This window comes from Camelus ferus, chromosome 15 (genome assembly GCF_009834535.1).
Source record: "Camelus ferus isolate YT-003-E chromosome 15, BCGSAC_Cfer_1.0, whole genome shotgun sequence".
Classification (NCBI taxonomy): Eukaryota; Metazoa; Chordata; class Mammalia; order Artiodactyla; family Camelidae; genus Camelus; species Camelus ferus.
The window spans coordinates 17,481,529-17,505,452 of record NC_045710.1 but is presented as its reverse complement, the minus strand read 5'-3'; the positions used below and the strand labels follow the sequence as shown (position 1 = coordinate 17,505,452).

The window sequence follows — 23,924 nt, the reverse complement described above, 5'->3', positions numbered from 1 at the left end:
GCATGACCATGAAAACCTAGAGGAAGCATGGCACAATGAAATTCAAACAGCAAGACTACACTCTAGGGAAACAGAACAGTCAGAAAGAAACTTTAAAAATAGGTCAATTTAATTTCCTTAGAGGACCAAGGATAGACTTTCATGCTTAATATAAGAGGTGGAGGTTATGAAACTATAAACAGTAATGAAAATGAAAAACATATTTGTTGAACAAACTCATTGGATGGGCTGCATAGCAGAGTGGGTACAGCTAAAGAACAGATTATTGAACTGAAAGATCAGGGAGAGAAATTCTCCTGAAACTCAGCATCAAGAGATAAGAGTATGAAACAAAGGTCGAAGCATTAAAATTCCTGTGGAAGTTCCAGTATTTCTCTAATAGGAGTTGCAAGTGAAGAAAGTTGATAAGAGACAATGTTTGAAGAAATCATGTATTAAAAATTTCCAAAACTGAAAAGGTATGAGCTGTTAGGTAGAAAGTCTCCTAACTGTGAAGATGAATACATTTTAGTACGTATAACTGAATCACTGTGCTGTACACCAGAAACTACAACATTGTAACTCAGCTGTACTTCAATTAAAAAAGCAGTTTAAAAAAAGAATACGTTTTAAAAAGAAACAACGCAAGTCAACACCTACGTAAGTCCTAGTGATAATGATGAAGAGGAATTCCTAGGAGACACTAGAAAGAAAAGATGGATGATCTACAAAAGAATAAGGATCCAAATGACATTAGACAATCAGTGGTTTTAAGAAACAACAGCAGAATGTCTTCAAGGTGCTGAGAGAAAATAAATCTGAACTTAGAATTCTGTTCTCACCAAAGCTGCCTTTCAACATCATGGACACTACAATAACATTTTCAGAATTTAAAGACTTTGAAAGCCCTTTGCTGAAAGAACTATTTAAAGATACATGCAATAAGAAAAAAAAAAATGAATCAAGAGGTAGTAATGGGATTTAAGAAAAAAAGGAAGCAGAGAAACCAGAAAAACAATGTTAAATCTAAATAAATACTGATCGTAAAATATATGACGATTTTTAGTAAGATGTAACTTGAATCAGCAAAAATAGCAACATGGAATTTGTGGCTAGATGGAGTGAAAAGGGGAATTAAAAACACACTAAAGATTTCAGGAGGAGGATAATATAATGTAATTAACTCTAACTTGTAAGAAAATATAATTTTAATTTTAAATATGCATTAAAAGTTTGAGTAACAACTGGAAGGATTAGATATAAAACTTCAAAACTATTAGAAAAAAAATGTAGCAAAAACAACTTTGACCAATCCAATAGAAGACGGGAAAATGGGAAAATAGAAAATCATGGTAAAATAGAAAACATAAAATAAGTTGCTAGGAATACATTTAAACATACATAGCAGTAATTAAAGTAAATGAAAGTGAATCAAACTTACCTAATAAAAATGTGAAAAACTCAAAGTTAACAAAGTAACAAAAACCACATGCTATTTTAGAGATGGATACAAACAGTTGATGATTAAGGGATGAAAAAGGTAGTATAAAATATTAATATGAGACAAAACAAGGCAAACAACATTGGAAGGGGCAAAGATGGAGAATTTAAAATGCTAAAAATAATTTATAAGAATTGGTATCAGTTGTGAGCCTGTTTGTCCTGCTCATGATAACACTGAGTATATATATGTATGTATATATGTGTGTGTGTATATGTATATGTGTGTGTGTGTGTGTGTATATATATATATACACATATATATATATATATATATATATCTGCCTGCAAAGCTTATTCCCCAAATGTCTACATGCCTCACTCCCTCACCTCCTTCTTCCTTTACTCAGAATGGAGCCTTGCCTGAGCACATGCAGTAAGATTAGAAATCAACAACATAAAGAAAAAAATAACCTTGTATACGTGTCTGAAGTTTAAAGAGAAAATAAACCTCTAAAATTATGGGATAAAGATAATTGATAATCAAAATGATCAATATTAAATGACTATTAAAATAATGAGGACAATCTGGGAGGATCTCTCTGTGACCTCAGGGAGGGGAATATATCTTAAGATACAAAAGGCACAAAATATAAAAGAAAAGATTACTGAATTGGGACTACTGTATATTTAAAGATGACTATTCATCTAAAGCAATACAGTGAAAAATAAACCTTAAAATGGTAAGTTGTTCATAAGATTTAACCTTTGTAGGGTTAAAATACAAAAAATTTCAAGTACTCTTACTAAATCAGTAAGAGTAAACAAGCCCAGTGAAACACTACGCCAAAGCCAGGAAGAGGCACTTCACAGACGAGGAAACACAAATGGCCCGTGAACATTGGAAAAGGTGCTCAGTCTTTCTAGTAATAAGGGAATTACAAATTCAAACCACAGTAACATTTATCACCCACCAGATTGGCAAATGTTAGATGTCTGACCGTAACCAGGGTTGGCCAGAACACAGTCAGGAAGTCCCTCGCACAGCTGATGGGAGTGGAAATTAGTGTAACCACTTTGTAAAAACAAGTTGGCAGTGCCTGGTAAAACTGAACGTGTATAACTTATGAGCCAATAATTCCACTCTTAGGAAATTCTTTCACATAGCCACCAGGAGACATGGACAAGAAAGTTTTATAGCCTTATTGTGACTGAGTCGTAAAAAATGGAAACAACCCAAATGTTCATCAGCACTGGAATGGCTGTATAAATTATGATGTAGTTAAGCAATGAAATACAGTCAAGCAGGGAAAAAATGAGTTACAGTTATATGTATCAACATGGATTAACTGTAACATAATTTTGAGTATAAGAAGCAAGTTGCAGAAAAAATATTTGTCTATATAGGTTTTACGCATATATTAAATAAATCATGTATTACTTATAGTACATAATTGCTAAAATAATAAAGTTGGGGAAATAATGAATACAAAATACCAGTAGAGGAGCAGGTGTGGAAGGGGTGGGCTGTGTTAAATAAGGGCCCACAGTGAGGCTTCAAAGTGATGGAAATGGTCTATTTCTCAGCCATAGTAGTGGGTAATGGGTATTTGTTCTGTCACTTTTTAGACTGTACACACACATTTTATCCGCTTTTTGATGTATTTTTTAAAAATGTAACTTGCAGTATTTATAAGAGATTTTGAAATTAGGTAAAGTGGATTAAAGTATTGAAAATGCGCTAAGATTGAAAATCATCGCGTGAGTGGAGGAGATCTGATTTTCTAGGTGCATGTCTCCCCTTATACATGTTAGGGTTCAAGTAAGCGGAGACGTAGGTACCAAGACCTAAGGGAACATCTCTGGCCTAGTAGCTTAAATGAAGTGAAGTGTGGGACTCCCCAGTCCCTACACCTGGATTATTTTTCTTTCTCCCTCACTCCCTTCACTTCTATAAATATTTAGTGACCAACTGCCAAGTCCTGGGCATTGTCTTAGGGCCCGAGTAGCCAGAAGAGGTAATGTCCCTTCCTTGGTACATATTTATAGTAGTTTTGAACTCTTGCTTACAGGCTTTACTAATCTCAGTTTCCTGACCTGGCTCCACAGTGAAATTCACTTCAGACCCATCTCATAATTCACTCGTTGAGACCTTTTTAAGGAAATCATTTGTCTATTTAGACAACCTAATTGAATGCATTATCTGGAAAATCTTCAGGGTATCCTTTTTGGTTTGATCCTAACCCTTAGTTAATTCCTGTATATATTTATTTTCAGTCTTTTTCCGCTTCCTCCTTCCCATACATATCAAGCATCTCATGATGTTTGGAATTAGCTTTGATGTGTTGATTTTATTTTCCTGTCTATATTTTTGAGACTTGAAATGGGATCTAATCTTAAACCTTGACTTAGAGCAGTATTTTCGAAGGCACAACAAGCATGCTGCTAGAGAATATTAGGTGGTACGAGGGGAAACATTTTTTATTTTAACAGTCTTAATGTTTATTGTAAAATACACATTTTCGTGGCCTGTGATTTCATGGCTGGTGTTACTCAGGATGCAGCTAAAGTAGTCTGTGTGATAATCTATCTCACATAGACTGCATGAATTAATGGCCCAGGTGGTTCTCAGATATAGCAAAAAATCAGGAACTGAATACATAGGTTACAGATGTAGTGTTTGGTTGTAAAGGTGAATTAGGATATTCATTGGTGTCCTCTGTCTCCTACCCATATCGTAACTCTCAAAAAGTTAAGCTTATGTGGTTTAGTCAGGAAAAAGCAATCTAGAAAATTCATCTCGGTAAATAATTTGTTCAAATAACATATTCTTGTTGGAGATGAGGTTCTGGAAATACGCAGATGAATAAAGTGTAGCTCGTACCCTTCAAGAGCACAGATCTAACAGAGATAGGCACATAAATTTAAAAGTTCAGTATTGTATTGGAATCGGGCAACAGGGAAAATTTGTACTTGGCAAGTGGGTAGCGTGGAAAGGTGGGTACCAACTTATGGAACAGTGAGGAAAGTCTTCAGAGAGGCAGGGAGACAAGTAGTCTTGAGAGGTGAGCAAAAAACTTACAAAGAGGTAGATTGGGAAAGGGAGACCTCAGAAAGGCACGTGCCAAGGTACAGTGATCGAAGAGAGCATGGTGCGTTGGGTTAACTGAGCAGCTTGTTTATGCTGATGTGCGGAGAAGGGTGTGGAGGGAGGCAGGAGCCTGGTAGAGAAGCTCTTGAATATGATAGAATTTGATAGCATGTGTTTAGATCTTAGTCTATAAATGATAATCAGCCTCTGAAGGATTTTAAGTAGAAGACTGACATGATGTCTGGGGTCTTGTAGAAGATGGAATAAAGGAGGAAGAATCAGGGTCACGTTACAGTTGGTTGTTGAGCAAAGGGACCATGGAGAACAGTTGTGGGGAAGTTCAGAATTTCTGTTTTGTTTAGCTTCATATGATTTTCAGGAAATTAGATTACTTACAGATTTTTCCCAGAATTTAATGTGTTGAAGGGGATAGTGGTAGGTGATTTGGAGCCAATATATGAAGTTTCTGAAAATGTTGGTATTATTCAGTCTGTTAGAAGCAAGGTATTAATTAACTTTCCCTATATAGTCTTAAAGGTAAACAGATTTTTACTTACTTTGTGTTAAAATACAGGTAAGCAGCATATAAAACTGGAGATGTGCTATTGATGAGACACACAGCTGCAAACAAGTTCCATTTTCCAGTAAGAGTGGTACATATGGTAACTCACTACAGAGGCAGAAAACTGAAATATTTATACTTTTTTGCAATTAGTATCCTGCCAAGGAAATCTCAGACAACAGCATTATTTAAAGGGAAGTGGGTGGACAATAAAATAAGTATATAAAGAACTTTCTTTAAATATGGGTTTCATATTCTGCATAACTTAGTGGTGGCATATTGTTTACTTTTGTGCATATTTACTGTTAAACCTGAGGCCTGATAGTCTTTGGATTTGGTGTGTACTGTTCTCCCTTCCTGAGTAATGTATTAGTATGCCAACTTATTTTTGTACCTTCAGCATATCATAATTTAGAGTCACAGATCTGATGCTTACTGCTTGCGTGTGTGAGGACACACATTTGTATCCGGATACATAGCCAGACCCTTAACACAAAATGTTCTGTTTCACATTTATTTGGGGAATACTCTCTTAATATCTTAGTCAGCTAATTGGCTAACATTCAAGAGCCATGAGCTCTCAGCATTATCTTAACCTTTTAGTATTTCAGTACAGCAAAAATTTTTGACTCTGATCAAAATTAACTATAACTTTTAATCAAGAATGATCCAGAAGCATAAAAAGAGGGGGTTCCTGCAAAAAGCACAAAGAGATGCTCAAAAGGAAAGTTAACACTAGCTGGATAGTGTGACTGCAGAGTAGAAATGAGGAAGCTGAGCACAGAAATGAAGGGCTACAAATGACCTCGGAACAACTGCAGGTTCCTTTCTGCAAGGCTCAATAAAGTTGACTGTCGTAGTGCCACTTAGTTTGTATTTGAAAAGATGTTTTCTACAGCTCTTGTCACTAAGTAAAAATTCTTTTTCGTTCTTTTGAAAATTCCGTTCCTGATTTCCTTATTTTCTGCCTTGACACAGAAATCCCCTGCAAAGAAGCTGAGCCATGCAATTAGTAAATCCTTGGGGTGTGTACCCACCAGAGAACCCCCGCATCCTGTTTTTCCTGAGCAACCAGAGAAACCACTTGACCTTGCAAATATAGTGTAAGTATATACCTGGAGATGGATATGAATTATACTGAAATGGAAACCTTGCTCTGAATTCTTTTGGATCAAAACCAAATATCACCTAACATGAGCATTTAACCTTCTGGTTTTTACTTTACTTTTGGGGAACTTAAGACTTCCAGCTTTCAGCTCTTTAAATCACCATAAATATCTGTGTGGAAACCTAGCTCCTGAGCCCTGAAGCCTGAGTACTGTAGCAGTCTCCACCAGGAAATGAATACATTGAAGAGTAATTAATTGTGCTGGGTCTAACAAGGTTCCCTTTAGTTGTATGTGTGTTCTTCCTTAAGTCAGCCAGTAGAGATCTTTTCTTCTCTACAACAATAATGCCCATAGAGGTTTTAAAAGCTAGTTTAAATAACAAGGAAATGAAAATCAACCTAATTTGCTCTTTTTGTATTGAGAGAAAATTAGGAAACACAAGACTATACTCTATAAATAAAACTAGTGTTTTATTTTTAGTTGAATATTCATGCTAAAGAAAAGAAAGCTAGAGAGGGACAAAAAAGCTGGAGAAATAGAGAAAGAAGGAAAATAAGGAGGAGGAACAACAAAAACTAATAATCAGCCTCTAAACCTCTTAAATAAGCATATTCAGTGGACTCTGCTGGATAAAGTCAGTGGGTTTTTGACCATTAGTCTTTTTCAGGCATTTGGAAGTTTTTCTGTTGGAATAGACATCCCTTTTCTTCCACCTACTCAAGCTACGTAGTTTGACTAAACGAGCTCTTAGGGTTCTTGATCTTTTCTTTCTCTCTTTCATTCAATAATTTTTAAAATGTTCATATTTATTAAAGAATACATAGATTAAAAATTCATTAATACAGAAGAAATACAATAATACATACAACCAAACGCAGCACATCCTCCCACCCTTCGTTGTGCTTTGTCTGGGTTTTAGATCTGCTAATGGATACCTTCGTATCTAAATAATGTATTTAGAGCACCGTTTCTTGATTTATCTGTTTTGGACATTACTCAACTGCTTCTGTGGTGTAGAGGAACCTCATTTATAGCTCTACATATCAACCCACCTCAGCTTTTCATAATTTTATCACCATTTTTAAAATTAGTTACCTTTGTAGTTTTAAATGTAATTCTTAAACCTCAAGTTTCTGTAACTTCTTTTGACTTCCACTATGTAAACTGAGGAACTGATTGCCTTCTGTCTACTTTTCCCTTCTCCTTTGGCCTCCTAATTTCTGCCATCTATGCCATTGCTTTTGTATTGTCAGAGCTGATAATATTTCTTTTCTCTCCTGTGATCATAACTGAGTCTTCTGAGATTTATTGAGGGCTAAATCTGAAAGTTGAAAACCAAACAATAGCTTTTGCAGTTAGTACCATTCATTACGAAGCTGAATAGCGTGCCGTGGTTCTGTGTATCCTTTTGTTTAGTTCCTGTGTTGTGATCTCTGTGCGGTTCTCATCAGAATTCAGTGACATCTTCTTTCTTACACACCACGGATTGTAAACTGACTATATTTCAATTAAACAAAAAAGTAAAAAAATTTTTAAGAAGCATGCCTGTTGACTTTCTAAATGGATTGGCTTTCTTGTACTATTTTTTTGGTGGTTTTTCCTTTGATTTCCCATTGATTTCTTCTTGTTGGGAAAAAAATATGCTTTTTTCCCCCGCTGTGTTCCATAGTGGATTTTACCTACTGTATGTAATCCATTTTTTTTTGGGGGGGGGTTTAAATTTGTTAACCTTTCCCCTTTTTTGATAGTGTTTTTTATTTGCAGTTTTTATTTAAAAAAAAAAAACCCTTGCCTGCTCCAACATTGTAGTGGTTTTCTCTTTAAGTCTTGAGGATGTCCCTTTCCCATGTGTCTTTAAGTTATCTGAAATGGATTTTTGTGTATGGTGTAATGTAGAATATCTAATTCTCTTTTTCTCTCTCTCGTTGCGTTTGAATAATAACTTGTCTCGGGGCCATTGATTGGATAATCCACCATTTCCCCACTTAACTACAATGCTACCATTGTCATAAATGAAGTTCCCAAGTACCCATGGTCTGGTTTCTGGGCCCATTATTCTGTTCCTTTGGTCAAAATGTCTACCGCTATACCAATATCATACTATCTTAATTACTGTAAGGGATTAAGTAATCTTCTTTTTTAGGAACGTCTTGTCTATTCTTTGCCCTTTGCTCTTTCATATAAATTTTAGAATCAGCGTACTGAGTCCCTCATAAAATTTTGTTGGACTTTTGATCAGAGATTCATTGAATCTAAAGATCAAACTGGGGAGAAAAAGACATCTTTATAGTATTAAGTCTTCCATTTCCATAAATGTGTTGTATCTTTCTGTTTATTTAAATACCATTTTGTGCTATTTAGTAAAGCTTTATAATTTTCCTCAGAAAGGTCTTATGTATGTTAAATGAAATCTTTTGTACTTTACATTTGTTGTTGCTGTTGGAAACAGTACCTTTTCTCCTACAGTTACTTTGAGATATAATTTACATGCAGTAAAGGCTTCTACTTTAAGTGTACAAATCAGTGAGTTTTGGCAAATGTACACAGTCATGCAGACGGTACCTTTTTTGAATTACGTTGCTTAACAGTTTGTTGCTGGTGTAGGGAATGCACATTGCTTTTGTATTTTAATTTACTGTGTAGTCATCTTGCATAAATTGCTCATAAATCTAGCTGTTTGTACTCAGATTCTTTTGGATTTCCTATAAATAATTATATCACCTGTAAATAATGATTGCCTTCTTTCTTCCCTCCAATTTTTTATACTTTTAAATATTAATCATACTTTTTTTCTTTTGGTTTTATTATGCCAGCTAGAACCTCCAGTGCAATATTGCATAGAAATGGTTAAATAGACATTCTTGCATATTACTAAATCCCAAGGAGAACGTTTTCAGCATTCATTTTAGTATGTTATTTGATGTAAGTTTTTTGTAGAAACTGTTTATCAGGTAGAAGAGGTTCCCTTTTATTCCTGGTTTGCTAAGAGTGCTTTCTTTTTGCCATGAATAGATGTCAAATTTTATCAAAGACTTTCTGCGTCAAGATGATAGTGTGATTTCTTTGTTCTATTAATGTAGTGAATTACATTGTTTTTTTAAACAACCCTACATTCCTGGAATAAACATAAGTTGACCCTCCTTTTGATACACTGCTAGATTTCATTTGCTAATATTATGTTTGGATTTTTTTCTATGTTAATAAGTTAAAGTGTCTTATAATTTCCCTTGATTTGTTTTGTTTTGTTTTGTTTTAATGGCAAAGTTTGCCCAGTTTGCTATTTTCAAGAAGTTGAAGAGCATTCTCTCTTTTATATGGAAGAGCTTACTTAAGACTGGAATTATTTGCTCCTTATATTTTTGGCAAAAAAAATTTACCAATGAAGCTATCTGTGCTTAATGCCTTCTTAGTGAGAAGATTTTTAACCGTTAATTTCATTTAAAAAAACAACCATAAGACTATTTTTATTTTTTATTTATTTTTGAGTCACTTTGGAACATTTTATAGATGTAGGAATTTGTCAATTCCATCTAAACTTTCAGTTATTGGCACAAAATTTAAAATATTTTACCTGCAGTATGTTTGCTAAATAATATCTCTTTTTTGTCCCTATTCTCATGTATTTAGTTGTTTTTTTTTTCCTCAAAAAGTCTTACCATAGGTTTGCTCAATCTTTTAGGCTTTCAGAGGACCAACTTTTGGTTTTGATGATTCTCTTATTGGATGTATTGTATATTTTTTTAAATTTTACATATTTCTACCCTTTATTATTTCTTTTATTATAGATTCTTTGGGTTTATTTTGCTATTCTTTTTCTAACTTATTGAAAGATATGCTTAGCTTACTCATTTCAGGTTTTTTTCCCCCTCACATAAGCATTGAAGGCTATAAATTTCTCTAAGCACTGCCTAAGTCCAAGTTTTGTTATGTAATATTTAAAAATTGTTTAGTTCTAAATATCTGCTAAGTTCTGTTATGGTTTCTTCTTTGGAAAGTATGCTTTCTTAATTTCCAAACATATGGGGGTTTTTCTAGTTGCCTTTTCATTATTAATTTCTAGTTTGTTGAGACATGCTTATTATCTACTATATGATCAAGTTTTTGTTACGTTCCAAGTAAAGTTGAAAATGTTTCTTCTGTGCTTGTTGGGTGCAGAGTTGATAGTGAATGAATGTATGTCAATTAGGTCAAATTTGTTAACCAAATTTGTTAACCAGCCTTACTGACTTGTTCAAAATTATACATATTTCTCTAAGAAATTGAAATTTTTTTCTTATGTAGTGACTCTCTTTATTTTTAATTATTCTATTTGTTCTCAAGTCTGTTTTATCTGCTGGTAACATCTTTTAATATCTTATGCTAGTTATGTGCCTAGTATAACTTTTCCCATCCTTTTTCTTTCGATTTTCTCAGTTGCCCTTAGGTTTTCAGTATGTTTCTTATAAATTGTAAGCTGGATTTTAAAAATGTAATGTAACAACCTGTCTTAACTGGTGAGTTTAGTCCATTTAAATATATTACATCATAATTATTATAATTAGTAATTTATTATAATTAAACTTGATTTATATAGTTACAAAATTATAGTTATAAAATTATATTTATATATTTTTATATTTATTTTAAATAAAAATTATATATTTTAAATAAAGTATATTTTATATTTATTATAGTTATATATTTATATTAAAATTATATAAATTATATAAAATTATATTTGGACCTTTTTCTATTCTCTTTTGTGCTATTTATAATATTTTTTATTCCCCTTTATTCACATATCCCACTCTAGTCACCCTTTCCCCCATGGGTAACCATTCTCATGTACTTATTGTCTATCCTTTTTTCAGTATCTGTTCCTGAAAACTATGAATTGTTTTGTATCTTCTTTTTTAAAATTTTACATATGTGGTATGCTGAACAATATTTTACCTACCCATTCCCTGTGACGGACACCTGGGTTGCCTTCAGATCTCTGTCTCTGCATAGAATGCTGTAGTAAATACCTCAGATGTTTCCCCAGTGGAACTGGGTAAGAATTTATACCTTGGATACAAGTCGTTGGGTCAAGGGTTATGTATGTCCTCACCAGACATGTGTTGGGGAATCCAGTTGTTTAGTGTAGACTTTCAGTTAATCTCCATTTTAATTCAGACCTTGTACCCCCACCTCCACCTGGTGTGCCTGAGTTTGGAGACATTCTGGTCAATTTCACTAGAGAGTAAGCTGCAGTTTCCCACCGGCCTAGAAAGAAGTAGTCATCTCACTGAGTGGTGATGGGCAGTCAGGTGGAAGAGGCGGGGAGGCTCAGCTTCTCAGGCAGACTTTCAACTAATCTTCTTTTTTAAAAAAAAAATTGTGTGTTTGTGTATGGGGGGGTCATTAGGTCTATGTTTTTAAATTTATTATTAGTTTTTTGTTTTGTTTTTTTAGTGGAGGTACTGGGACTTGAACTCCGGACCTCATGCATGCTAAGCACATACTCTACCACTGAGCTATACCCACGTCCCTCCTCAGACCTTTTTTAAAAAAATAAAAATAAAACATTGAAAAGTTGTCATTTCCTATGTCCTTCCTAATCCTATTATTGTTTCTCTCTCCCAAAGAGTAGCCACTAACATTTATTTTGTATCTGTCACTCTGTATGTGTTTTTATACTTTTACTGAATCTTTATACATCTTAAAAATCACATATTTTAAAACTTTATATAAATGGTTATGCTCTGCGTATCCTTCTGTAAGTTTATTACTTTATCAAAGACTATACTTCTGAGATTTATCCAAAATCTGGAATGATATTCATTGAGTGACTATCCCACAAGTAATCCATTCTCTTGTTGGCAGACACAGAGGTTGCTTCCAGTTTTTCACTACAGCCTGCAGTGGTGCTGTGGCATTCTTGTACAGAGAGTTTCTCTAAGGTGGAAGTGTAACTCCTGGATCCTAAGATATGAATATTGCATATTCAGGATAGGCTAGATAATAATGCAGTAGAAAATTAACCTCCAAGTCTCATGGTTCAACTCATGAATGTTTGTCACTCACGCAAAGTCCATTGTGGATTGGAAGGACTCCAGAGCAGCTGAACTGTGGGCAGTGGCTCGGTGGCTTAGGCTGCTTCAGTTTCTGGCTTCGTCATCTCAGTCAAGGCCTGGGGAAGAGAGCATGTGGGGGCCACTTAGTCTTTTTTTTTCTCTTTTTGCATTCGATTTTTTGGGGGAGGGTATTTGCATGGGCTTTTTTTTTTTTAATTGAAGTATAGTTAGTTACAATGTGTCAATTTCTAGTGTATAGCCTAATGTCCCAGTCATGCATATATATTCATTTTCATATTCTTTTCATTAATAGTTATTACAAGATATCAAATATAGTTCCCTATCCTATACAGAAGAATCATATCAGTTCTTCTGTGCTTTGGTTCAGAAGTGACATGTGTCATTTCCCTCCCTACTGTACCTAACTTCAAGTATTTATCATACTCCATGTACCTAGGAAAGAGAGGAGAACCAGATACTGATCAGCTCTAGTACTGTATGCCGTTAAGTGCATGCAACTTTGTAGATATTACCTAGAACTCAAATTTTATAGTTCAGGTATTTATTAATCTGAATTATGCCCAAACCAAGTATATAGTCAGCAGGCCACTCAGAAAACTCAATGATAGCTTCCCTTTTAGATTCTGGTGAAATTTTGAGTAATTAATCCCATTTGGATTAACTAGACAATTTTTAAAGTCCCATTCAACTTTGAGGTTCTGTGTTTTGTAGATTTTTTTTCTTTTTTAATATTTGCCACATGTCTGATTCCCAAACCTGCCTGATACCAGGGTCAGTAAACTTTTAAAAGTATAGCTTACTAGGTTACTTCCGTTCTAGGTCAACTGAATCATTTTTCTGGGGGTGGCCTGAAATCTACATTTTAAAAAAGTTTCCTAGTGAATCTGCTCAGATTATGGAACCACCTCATTAGAACTTAAGTGGTTTTAGCCATGTTAACAATAAGCTAAGAATTCAATGCTAAGCATTCAAAAGCGGAGATAGAGTACAACTGAAATATAATTCTGTGAATCTCAGTTCTTAATGTTTGCTGAGATTTAAGTTTTCTATTCATTCAGCAAATATTTATTGAGGACTTTCCAGGTACTATCCAAAGTACAAACAGTATTCACACAGTACTTCACTTATATGCGAATAGGTTTGAGTGAGTGAGGAAGCCAATTTTATGAAGTGCGGTGTTTTGGGCTGGCTTCCTTAGGAAAGAGTTACAAGTACAGCTCAAGCGATGAAAAAATTGGAAGGCGTGGGCTGCTGTGTGCATTTCTCATCATGATCAGGAAAAAAATGTTTGCTGTTCTGCACTTAGAGATGAAGGAGATGAAGATAGCTCCTATATTTGAATGCTTAAAGTCAGCAAAATATTCCATTCAGATAGGATCATGATTATTTTAATCATTGTCTTCCTATATTAATTTAAAATGGTCTTTTTTTAGACAAAGAATAGGTAATTTTCTTGCACTTCAGGGTCTTACAACACTGTAGGCATTATTTTCAAACACTTAAGTTGTTTATATTTGTTTTACTAAAAATCAGATTGGGATGAACACCATCTACCAAGGAGGTTGAGAGTTAGGGATGGGACCCAAGGGAATGGACAGCCAGCATTCTTGGACCTTTCCTTGGGCCACTAGTTAAACACTTTTTAAGTAAGCTCACCCTTTACAGTTATTTCTTATGTACCATGCTTATTTGTTTACAACTTTTAAAAAAAGAGAGGACATGCTGGAAGGTATGTATCTTTGACCATTTCAAACTAGATCTTCCTCAGTAGAAAATAAAGCTTCTTGCTAAAGTTTTAGTTTGATGGTCAAATTTGTTCAGTTTTTCTTTATGTTTCTGGCTTTCATGTCATACTCAAAACTTACGTTCTCACTTCAAGATGATAAGAGTACCTCTGACAGTAAATTTCTTATTTCTGTACTTTTTGTTGTTGTTATCAGGTGTGAGATAGGAATTTATTTTTTTTCCATAATGGATAGCCGTTAGTCCCAACTCCATTATTTTCCTGCTAACTGTGTTGCAGTTTTAATTTTGCCTTCCTTTTGGCAATGTTGATAATTCCCTTTGAAAGCTCTGAGAAATAATATAAATCACTTCTCTAACAAGATGTCTTTACCTTATGGTCTGCCTTTATCTTATTAGTAGGTTAAGAAAGGGTTTTGTGAAGTATCACATTTATAGTGAAGATAAATAGGAATTAGGCACGTGGAGGGTAGGGAGGAGCGTTCCCAGCAGAGCGGAGCAGGAGGAAGGCTGCAGAAGCAGGCACTGATTTTGGATATTATCCCAAATTGAAGGGTTTTAGGTAGGAGAGGGACATGCTGAATTTTGCACTTGAAGGAATCACTGTCTATTGTGTGTAAAAAGGGAGTGGGATAAGGGTGAATAAAGAAGAGGCCAGCTAGGGGTCTTTTTCAGGGGCTAGGTGTGAGATAATGGTGGGTTGGACTATTATGGTCGTAGTGGAGATGGGGAAAAGTTTGTAAACACATTTTTAAAAATCTTAGATTTTGCTAAATGCCCAGAGATAAAATTAAAACTCCAGTGGAAATTTGAGACAGGAATTGAAACTAAGTATGATGATAAAACATTTTAATGTTAATTGTTTACATTTCACTGTTAGCATAGGTTAGAGATCAACTCAGATCCTCACAAACTTGAGATTCAAGTGTTTGTTGCGCACCCAGCGTTCCAAGCCCTTTGATCACCTCTTCTGTGTATGTTATTTCATTTAACCCTCACAGCAAACTTTGCAGCATAGGTAGCCTTAACCTGTAACAGATCAGGAGGCAGTATCAGGGAGGTTGAATGACCTGCCCAAGATCACACAGCTACCAAGTGACGGAGTTGGGGCTAGAGCCTGAGCTCCTGGCTCCATGCCGAGCCTTCTTTCCCAGTTTCCTAACAGGCTGACCCAGTCAGAAATTGTTGTAGAAACATCTGCTAATTGAACCATTGTTTGAACCCTGTGGTCAGGTTTAGAATCAAGGGACAACGTGGAATAGCTATACCTTTGTTGGTTGAAAAACAGAAGGGAGGCAGTGTGATATGACAGAAGAAAAACTAGGTTAAAAATCAGGAGACATCAGTTTGTGTTTCTGTGAAATGGTGGTATTTAAACTCATGTTAATTATCTCAAGATGGTGTTTTAGGATAATGTATCTGAAAGTGCTTCTGAGAGGTTAGGATGCTATAAATATTATATTCTAAACTCTTAAAGTCTTTTCCTCGGAATAAAGTAAATCATGCCACAAAAATGGACCCTCTGCAAAGGCTGGGACTCTATCTTGCTCTACACTGAGTCCCCAGTGCCTAAATAGTGCCTGGGCATGGTAGGCATGTAAAATATATTGCATGAATGAGTGATGCGAAACGTGATTTATATAAACAGACTCCATCCTCCTCTGTTTGTTTGTTTTTCCTGCAGTAAATAAGTCATGTGCCTACAGTACCTGAAGCCTCCACTAGATGTCAGGCATATTTTCTCAATTGGTTCATTGTGTTTCTTTTCTGATGAGTTGAGAATATTAAGTAAACAAGGTTTTTCAAGTGCATCTCAAACAAAACCAATTTACTTATCATCAACGCTGTAGCAAATTTTCTTCTGTCTTTGAGAGAAGTAGTTGTTTCTTTTGCTTAAAGCATTTTTGTAAAACTTCTAGCCCTTGGAGACTCAGATAAGCGTTCCGCTAGCCTAATTCAAGCAATTTGTTGGTGCTTACGATCTAATTATCTAACCACATAGTCCTTATATCTGATTTCTTTAATTAGCAATTCATCACCATTACATTTCAGTTTGTGGTTATTTATTTCTGAGAGAAAGCAGAACTTCCCGATGTCAGCTTAGTATGTTTGTTCTCTGAATTCCAGCATGACCAGTGTCTCCCTCGATACACCTGTGATTGATCTAGTCTCTTCAGCAGGAGTTGGCAAACTATAACCATAGGCTGAATCCAGCCTGTCGCCCATTTTTGTATGGCTCATGACCTAGGAATTTTTTTTTTAACTACTTTTGAGTGGCTGAAGAGGAAAAGAAGAATGTTTTGTGAAAAATGATATGAAATTCAGATTTCAGTGTCCATAGATAAGGTTTTATTAGGACACAGCCACGCTAATTCATTTACGTATTTTCTGTGGCTGCTTTTGGGCTACAGTGGCAAAATTGAGTCTTGCAACTGGAATCATAAGACCCTCAAGGCCTAAAATGTTTATTATCTGGCTCTTTTCAGAAAAGCTTGCCAACCCCTACTCTTAAGGAAGGGTTGCTAAAAACTGCAAATTTAGGGCACTTTGTGCTTCTTGGTAGTCTTTTCTCTGAATGCTCATCATCTCCTTTGGTTTGATGGTCCAGGTTGTTTTTTCCACCCAAGGGTGAAGGTTAATTTGGTAGCTTCTTCTGTTAAAGCATTTGGATAAAGTTTGTTACCTAGAAACCAGATTACCTTTTTACCGCTTCTCTCTGTTCATATATAAATATGTACATGTTTGAACAGCTAACCAACCAGTTTTCTCCACATCTTGTATCAAAACAGAATTCAGCTAGACAATAAAAAAAGCTGTTAAATTATGCTATAATTATAGAATTATAATTACAACAATACTTTAATATGGTTCTTATTTGTCCTATTGTAGCTACTTTTCTGTTTAATACTGACTTAGTTGCTCTACACACAAACACAAACACACATACACACACACACGATTTAATCAAGCCAATCTGTCCTCTTTGTTGTTTTTTCTTTTACAAAATCATAGATATTTTTTCTCAGTTCAAGTTTTTATTTGATGAAACTTATTACAAACTCATTCTTTTGTTGTTGAAATTTCAGATGCCATTTCTGTGGGTGATAATTTCAATTGGAGGTTTTTTTAATAATTAAAAAAGTATGTAATGATGGTGAAAAAGAAAAACACATAGCATAAAATTTACCATCTTAACCATTTTTAAGTGTATGTTTTAGTAGTGTTAAGTGTATTTTCCATCTTGCAAAGCTGGACCTCTGTGCCCATTGAACCACTCTCCATTTCTTTCTCCCCCCAGACCCCAGTAACTGCAGTTGACTTTCTGTTTTTATGAGTTTGTCAAGTCATAGGTTTATTTTTTTGAACTTTAGACCACTGTGCCTAAATATCTGATGCTTTCAGTGTTTTGAACTTTTCATTATAATGCAAAAATTCTGCCTGTTTTATTCTTAATTCATAGTGACTTTAAATCAGTAGAAATTCACCAGACCTGGAATAATTTAAGACCATTTGTAACCCTACAAAAAACAGGTCTGAATTCTTGTTTATGTTGTTTAGCTATTAAAGCACATATTTCTGATACTTCTTTTAAAATGAGTGAATCTGGAATTCTAAATGGCTTTTTTGATGAGGGTGTTTCTAGCTAATTGTCCTGTGCAAAACCAAATGCCTCATTGTTGGCAACTTTTTTTATTAGTCAAATTTGGTTTTTTTCAAAGTTATGAATTAGCTTTGAATTCTCCCAAAAATTATTATAGAATTTATGATATTGGTAAGTTGATGTGGGTTGAAATCACTATCTTCCACAGGTATTTACTGAATGTGAATTGTGAACAGAGCTCTGTGCTTGGTGCTGAGGGGAGTCTTATTTGAGAAAACTGACAAGATGATATTTTCCTCTTAGATTCCTGGGTGAGTCTGATGTTCTAGTCACTTGAAAGGAGTATCAGATCCATTCTGGGTATCTTGGTCTCCTGAGACTGAACCTATTTGGAAGATTTTAATTTTGAACTGTCTCCAACAGGCAATTCTTATACTTTGGCTCTTAGATCATAGGTCATCTGATATTAATTATGTTTTGCATTTTGCTGGGGTGGTTTTTGAGAACCTAGCAGCTGAGGAACACAAGATCCTCTTAGAGCCTTGAGCTTCACTCAGTTCTGGCTTGGGTGTTGTCTGTTTGGCTCCATTGCAGGCTGAAGGTCCCAGATAATCATTCTTTTCTAGGCTTTGGGTAGCTGACCCTGAAAGTGTATCTCTCCAAAAAAGGAAGAGGGAGCACAGAAAGCGCTGGTACCAAGGATCATGAATCATCTTAGAAATAGGATAAGATTTTTGCCTGAACTCTCTGTGTGTGTGTGTGTGTGTGTGTGTGTGTGTGTGGGTGGGTGGGTGTGTGTGTTGGAGAAATAGGAGGACTTGCATACACTCACAAACCCACACATGTGAGTATATGTGAGTGGTACCTGTGTGTGTGTGATGGAGAGGGATGGTCACATGGACAGCAAATGTGATGATTGATTATGATGCAGTGGGGAGAAACAGCATTATTTAATACAATAAAACTCAAGGTTTCATCCTAGGAGGATAATTATTTATGAGTGGTTATGGCTTTAGTCTACTCAGTGTCACCCTCCCCTTGGGATTTTCCTCACTCTGTTTGCCACTGTACTACCATAAGATACTCTGCTTTTGAACTCTAACTCTAGCGTGGCCAAAACACCATCCCTTACTTTTCTTTCTTTCTTTTTTTTATGGTGGTAAAACATAAAATTCACCATTTTAACTGTTTTCAGGTGTGCAGTTCAATAGAGTTAAGTATATTTTACATTGCTGTGAAGCAGATCTCCAGAACTTTTTCAACTTGCAAATCTGAAACATCAACTCCTCTTTTACCATGAGACCCTGGTAACCACCATTCTACTTCCTGTTTCTATGAATTTGAGTACTTTAGATACCTCATAGAAATAGAATCATGTCCTATTTGTCTTTACATGACCTTTTTATTTCATTTAGCATAGTGTCCTCAAGGTTCATCTACGTTGTAACATGTGTCAGGCTTTCTTTCCTTTGCAAGGCTGAATAATATTCCATTGTGTGTATATACCACATTTTGTTTTCCATCCTTTGCCAATAGACATTTGGGTTGCTTCCACCTTTTGGCTGTTCTGAATACTACTACTATGAAGGTGGGTGTACAGATACCTTTTTGAGACCCTGATTTGAGTTCTTTGGGTTATATACCCTGAGGCGGGATTACTAGGTGATATGGTAGTTCTGTTTTCAGTTTTTTGAGGAACCTCCGTACTGTTTTCCATAAGGGTTGCACCATTTTACAATCTCATGAACAATGTATAAGGGTTCTAATTTTTCCACATTATCACCAACACTTATTATTTTCTGTTTGTTTGTTTTTTTTTTAAGTTACCCTAATGGGTTTGAGGTAGTAGAATATTGGGGTTTTGATTTGTCTTTTCTTAAGAGTTCTATTAAGGTATAATTTATATGTCATCAAATTCATCCACTGTGACAATTAAATGATTTTTAGTAAAATTATCTAGTTTTGCAGCTGTCACCACCATCCAGTTTTAGAACATTTTCATCATCTGAAAAAGTTCCCTCGCACCCATTTAATCCCAGTCAGTCCCAGCTCCTACATGCAGCCCCAAGGTCACCACTGATATCCTTCCCGTTTCTATAGTTTCGCCTTTTCTAAAAATTTTATGTGAGCAGAATCAGATGTGGTTTTTTTGCTTCTGGCTTTTTTCACTTAGCATAATATTTTTGAGGCTTATCCACGTTGTAGCAAATATCAGTGGTTTTGCCTTTTCAATGCTGGAAATATCCCATTATATGAATATACTACGTCTTGTTTGTTCCTTCACCAGTTGATGGGCACTTGGCTCATTTACAGTTTTTGACTATTATGAATAATGCTGCTATGACCATTTGTGTCTTTGTGTGAACATATGTTTTCATTTCTTTTGGGTGGATACGTAGGAGTAGAATTGCTGGGTCATGCAGGATAAGTGTATATTTAACATTTTAAAAAACTGCCAAACTATTTTTGAAAGTGACTGTACCTGTTACATCCCGACCAGAAATACTTGAGAACTCCAGTTTCTCCACATTCTTACCAGTGCACTGGTTATATTGTCAATCTTCTGTATTTATAGCCATCCTAGTTAGTGAGGTGGTACCTTATTGTGGTTTTGATTTGCATTTCCCCAGTGACTAATGATGTTGAGCACCTTTTTCATGTACTAATAAGCTGTTCATGTATCTTCTTTCTGTAATTGTCTATTTAGATCCTTGGTCATTTAAAAAATATTTGAATAATCTTTTTATTTTAGAGTAGTTTTAGATTTACAGAAATGTAGCTGAGATAGGACAGAGTTCCCATATACCCTGTACTCAGTTCCCCTATTGTTGACATTTTATAAATGAACCAGTATTGATATTATTATTAACTGAACTCCGTGCTTTATTGAGACTTCATTAGTTTTTCCCCTAATGTCCTTTTTTTGTTCCAGGTTCCCATTCCAGGGCACCACATTACGTTTATTCATCCTACCTCCTTAAGTACCTCTGGGCTGTGACAGTTTGTCTCGCCCATTTTATAATTGGTTGGTTTGTCTTCTTCTTACTGAGTTTTAAGAGTTCTTTATATATTCTGGACACAAGTTCCCTGTTGGATATATGATCTACAGATCATTTTTTCCCCCAGTTTATGTCTTATCTTTTCATTTTCTTAATGATCTTTTTTGGGGGGAGGGAGGAGTAATTAGGTTTATTTATTTATTTTTGGAAGAGATATTGGGGATTAAACCTAGGACCTCATGCCTGCTAAGCATGTGCTCTACTACTTGAGCTACACCTGCCCCCGCCCCTCCCCCACCGCCCATTTTCTTAATGGTCTTTTGAAGAGCAAAAGTTTTGTTATTGAGAAAGGGAACTTTATCAGTTTTTTTCCTTTAATGGGTTGTACTTTTGATGTCATATCTAAAAAACCTTTGCCTGACCCAGGGACACAACAGTTTTCTCCTGTGTTTTCATCTAGAAATTTTAACCCTTAACACTTCAGTCTATAATCCACTTTTGTGTTGATTTTCAACTGATTTTTGTGTATGGTTTAAGATGAGAGTCTAAGTCCCTTTTTTGCATGTGGATATTCAATTGCATGAGCACCATTTGCTGAAAAGATTGTCCTGTGCCCCTTGAATTGCCTTGGCACCTTTGTCAAAATCAATTCACCTTAAGGATTTATTTCTGGACTCTCCGTTCTGTTCCCTTGATCTGTATGGCTGTCTGTTCTTTTGTCACTACCTGATCTTGATTCCTGTAAATTTGATTTGGGGTAGTATAAGTTGTCTTCTTTTTCAAAATTATTTTGGCAATTCTAGGTCCTTTGCAGTCCCATTTAAATTTTAGGGTACACCTGTCAATTTTAACAACAACAACAACAGCAAAAAACCTGTGAGGAGTTTGTTAGGGATTCCATTAAATCTATAGGTCAGTTTTCTACTTTTCTCTTTCTTCCCCCTCTGCTACCCTTCTCCCTGTTCTTTTGTGTTTGTTGGCTGCTTGGGTTTTTGTTTTGTTCTCTTCTGTGTTTGCATTTGAGTAGCTCATCTTGCCTGGAACACACTCATTTTTTATGTTTAACAAATCCTTAACTGCCCGCAGCCGTAGGTATATTCCTTTTGGTTCAATTCACTTTTACATCCTAATTTAATAATGTTAGTGAAAAATCCTTTTGAGATTTTTTTCAAAGATTCTCATTTTTGTGTGAATGTATAATGCAAATCACCTTTTTCTGAAAGGGTGTCAGATGTATTTGGAGAAATTCAGAACTGTAAGTATCCAGTGAATTGATTTCTTATTGTATCTGTTCCGGTGTGCAATCCAGTTCATATCTTATTTGCTTGTTTTTTTTATCCCTTCAGTGACTTCCCATCACACTTAAAAGCTGAAGTCTGTACAGTGGTCCCCGGGGCCCCATAAGATCTGGCTCCTAATAACTTCTCTGACTTTGTTTCTTACACTTTCCCATTGGTCTCTATACTCTGTTCTTACACTGGTTTTGTTGTTCCTTGAAAACACCAAGTATGCTCCTACCTCAGGAATTTGAACCTTCTGTTTTATTTGCCTGACAGGCTCCTCATCCTGATAGGTGACTCCTTCCCTTACTTCGCTCCGATCTCTCCTTCAAAGGTAGCTCCTCAGAGACTGGTCTTAACTATCTTATCTAAAACAGCAGCATCGCTCACTTGGTGCCGTTACCTTGTTTCAGTTTTTTCACAGCACTTTACCTTATGTGATGTTATTTGATACATTTTTGTATCTGTTTACAATTTATACCCCACTAGATTGTAAACCCTTTGAAGACAGAGACTTTACTTTGTTTCCTGCTGTATCCCCGGGAAATAGCATGGGCCTGGCAAATAGCAGACCTTAAATAAGTGTTTGTGGAGTGAATAAATGTGTGTGTATGTGCTCACAACTTACTAACAGTAATGATCTTCACAAAGCTTTCAGGTTATTGCAAGAAATTACATCAGTATGTCAGGATGAGGGAGGATAAGGTAGGGTTTTTTCTTGTTTTTACAGAGCTAGAGCTAATAATAACAACATTTTGGGGTTTAAAGTCATGATCTTCCAGTTCTATGATTACTAAAAAATCCTTGAAAAGTAATCATCCTTATTAATATTGGAGAAGTCTGCTTTTCTTTTGAGCTTTATTTCTTCCCTAGCTAAACCTAGGGTATACCTGTAATTTCATGCAGATACCGAGCCTCAGAATTATATTTCATTAAGTTGAATTTCTTAATGAAATGTATATACTGATCTGGTTGCAATTTAAAACAATCTGAATATTTCTTAGCACCTTCACAGGTCTTGCCTACTTTTGACTAGTGCCTGTGTTTAGCACCTACTAAATTAGCCCTTTTTCATTCTTCTTAAACCTCGACTCTGTGTACATATTTCTAACAAATCAATCTTCTTGAATCACTGCTTTTGTCATATTATTTTCCTATTTAAAAATCCACACAACTCCACTGCCTGTAGACTAAAGGAGGCACTCCTTGAGCTGGAATTTAAGGCCCTGTGTAATCGGGACCCACCTTACTTTTTAAATCTTATCTTCTGCTGCTAAGTTATACAGGACAAAGCCTCTGCTTTGACCAGACCTGCCTCCTTCCTACGCTTTAAAGCTTTTCTCTTCCCACACCTCTGAGCTGGCTCGTGATGCCCTCACCCAGCTGCCCCCTTTCCTGAATGCCACAGACTGCCTGCACTTTGTACATCCATGAGCCAAGCTTCAATTCTGCTCCATTCATGAAACCTTCTTTGAACCCTAGAAGCAGCTAACTCATGAATCTCTTCTTTCCTTACCTGGATTCGTTGAATCCTTGTTGTATCTGTCATTTGGGCACCCAATAACATGCTCTCTCCTTCTTTAAGGATTTCTTGAGTATGTATCGGACCTGGATTTCTTGAAGACTGTAAGCACCTCCTTTCACCATCAACTTCTTCAGTCTGGCACCTTAGTACCTGGCACAATCCAGGTGTGGCTGCTGACTTGTTGTGCATTTGAAGTATGGGGCACAATTGTAAATTCTTGTTAAATTAGGTTAAATTTGACAAGTTTTTTGTCCCTCTCTTCAAGGTCACATTATAGGTCCTTAACTTGTTTATTTGATAATGACTTTGATAAGATCTTACTGAAGCTTTGGAAGGCAATTAAAGAAAGGTTACTCATACCGTTAAAATCTGTTTTTTTTTTTTTTTTTTTTTAATGAGCTTTTGGAGTGAGGTTCTTATTTTACTACTTGAAATAATCTTAGAGGTCAAAAGAAGATGGCATCTCTTTTGGTGAAAGAACCTTTCTTTTTTGTCTTACTTATTTTTTCCCTTTTGGATAGTTTAATGGGATCATTTTA

The 23,924-nt window shown here is 35.5% G+C and overlaps 1 protein-coding gene across 14 annotated transcripts in view; it reads left to right on the top strand.

Annotated features, from left to right (window-relative positions):
* Positions 1-23,924, top strand: part of DTNB (dystrobrevin beta) — a 214,536-nt gene that overhangs the window by 102,670 nt on the left and 87,942 nt on the right. For all 14 annotated transcript variants that reach the window (XR_004326183.1, XR_004326184.1, XR_004326185.1 and 11 more), the window contains exon 9: positions 6,051-6,175. Coding sequence is in view for 11 of the 14 variants with exons in the window: in XM_032497159.1 (XP_032353050.1) it covers positions 6,051-6,175 (125 nt within the window). In the remaining 3 variants the exon portion in view is untranslated. The remainder of the gene's footprint in view (positions 1-6,050; positions 6,176-23,924) is intronic.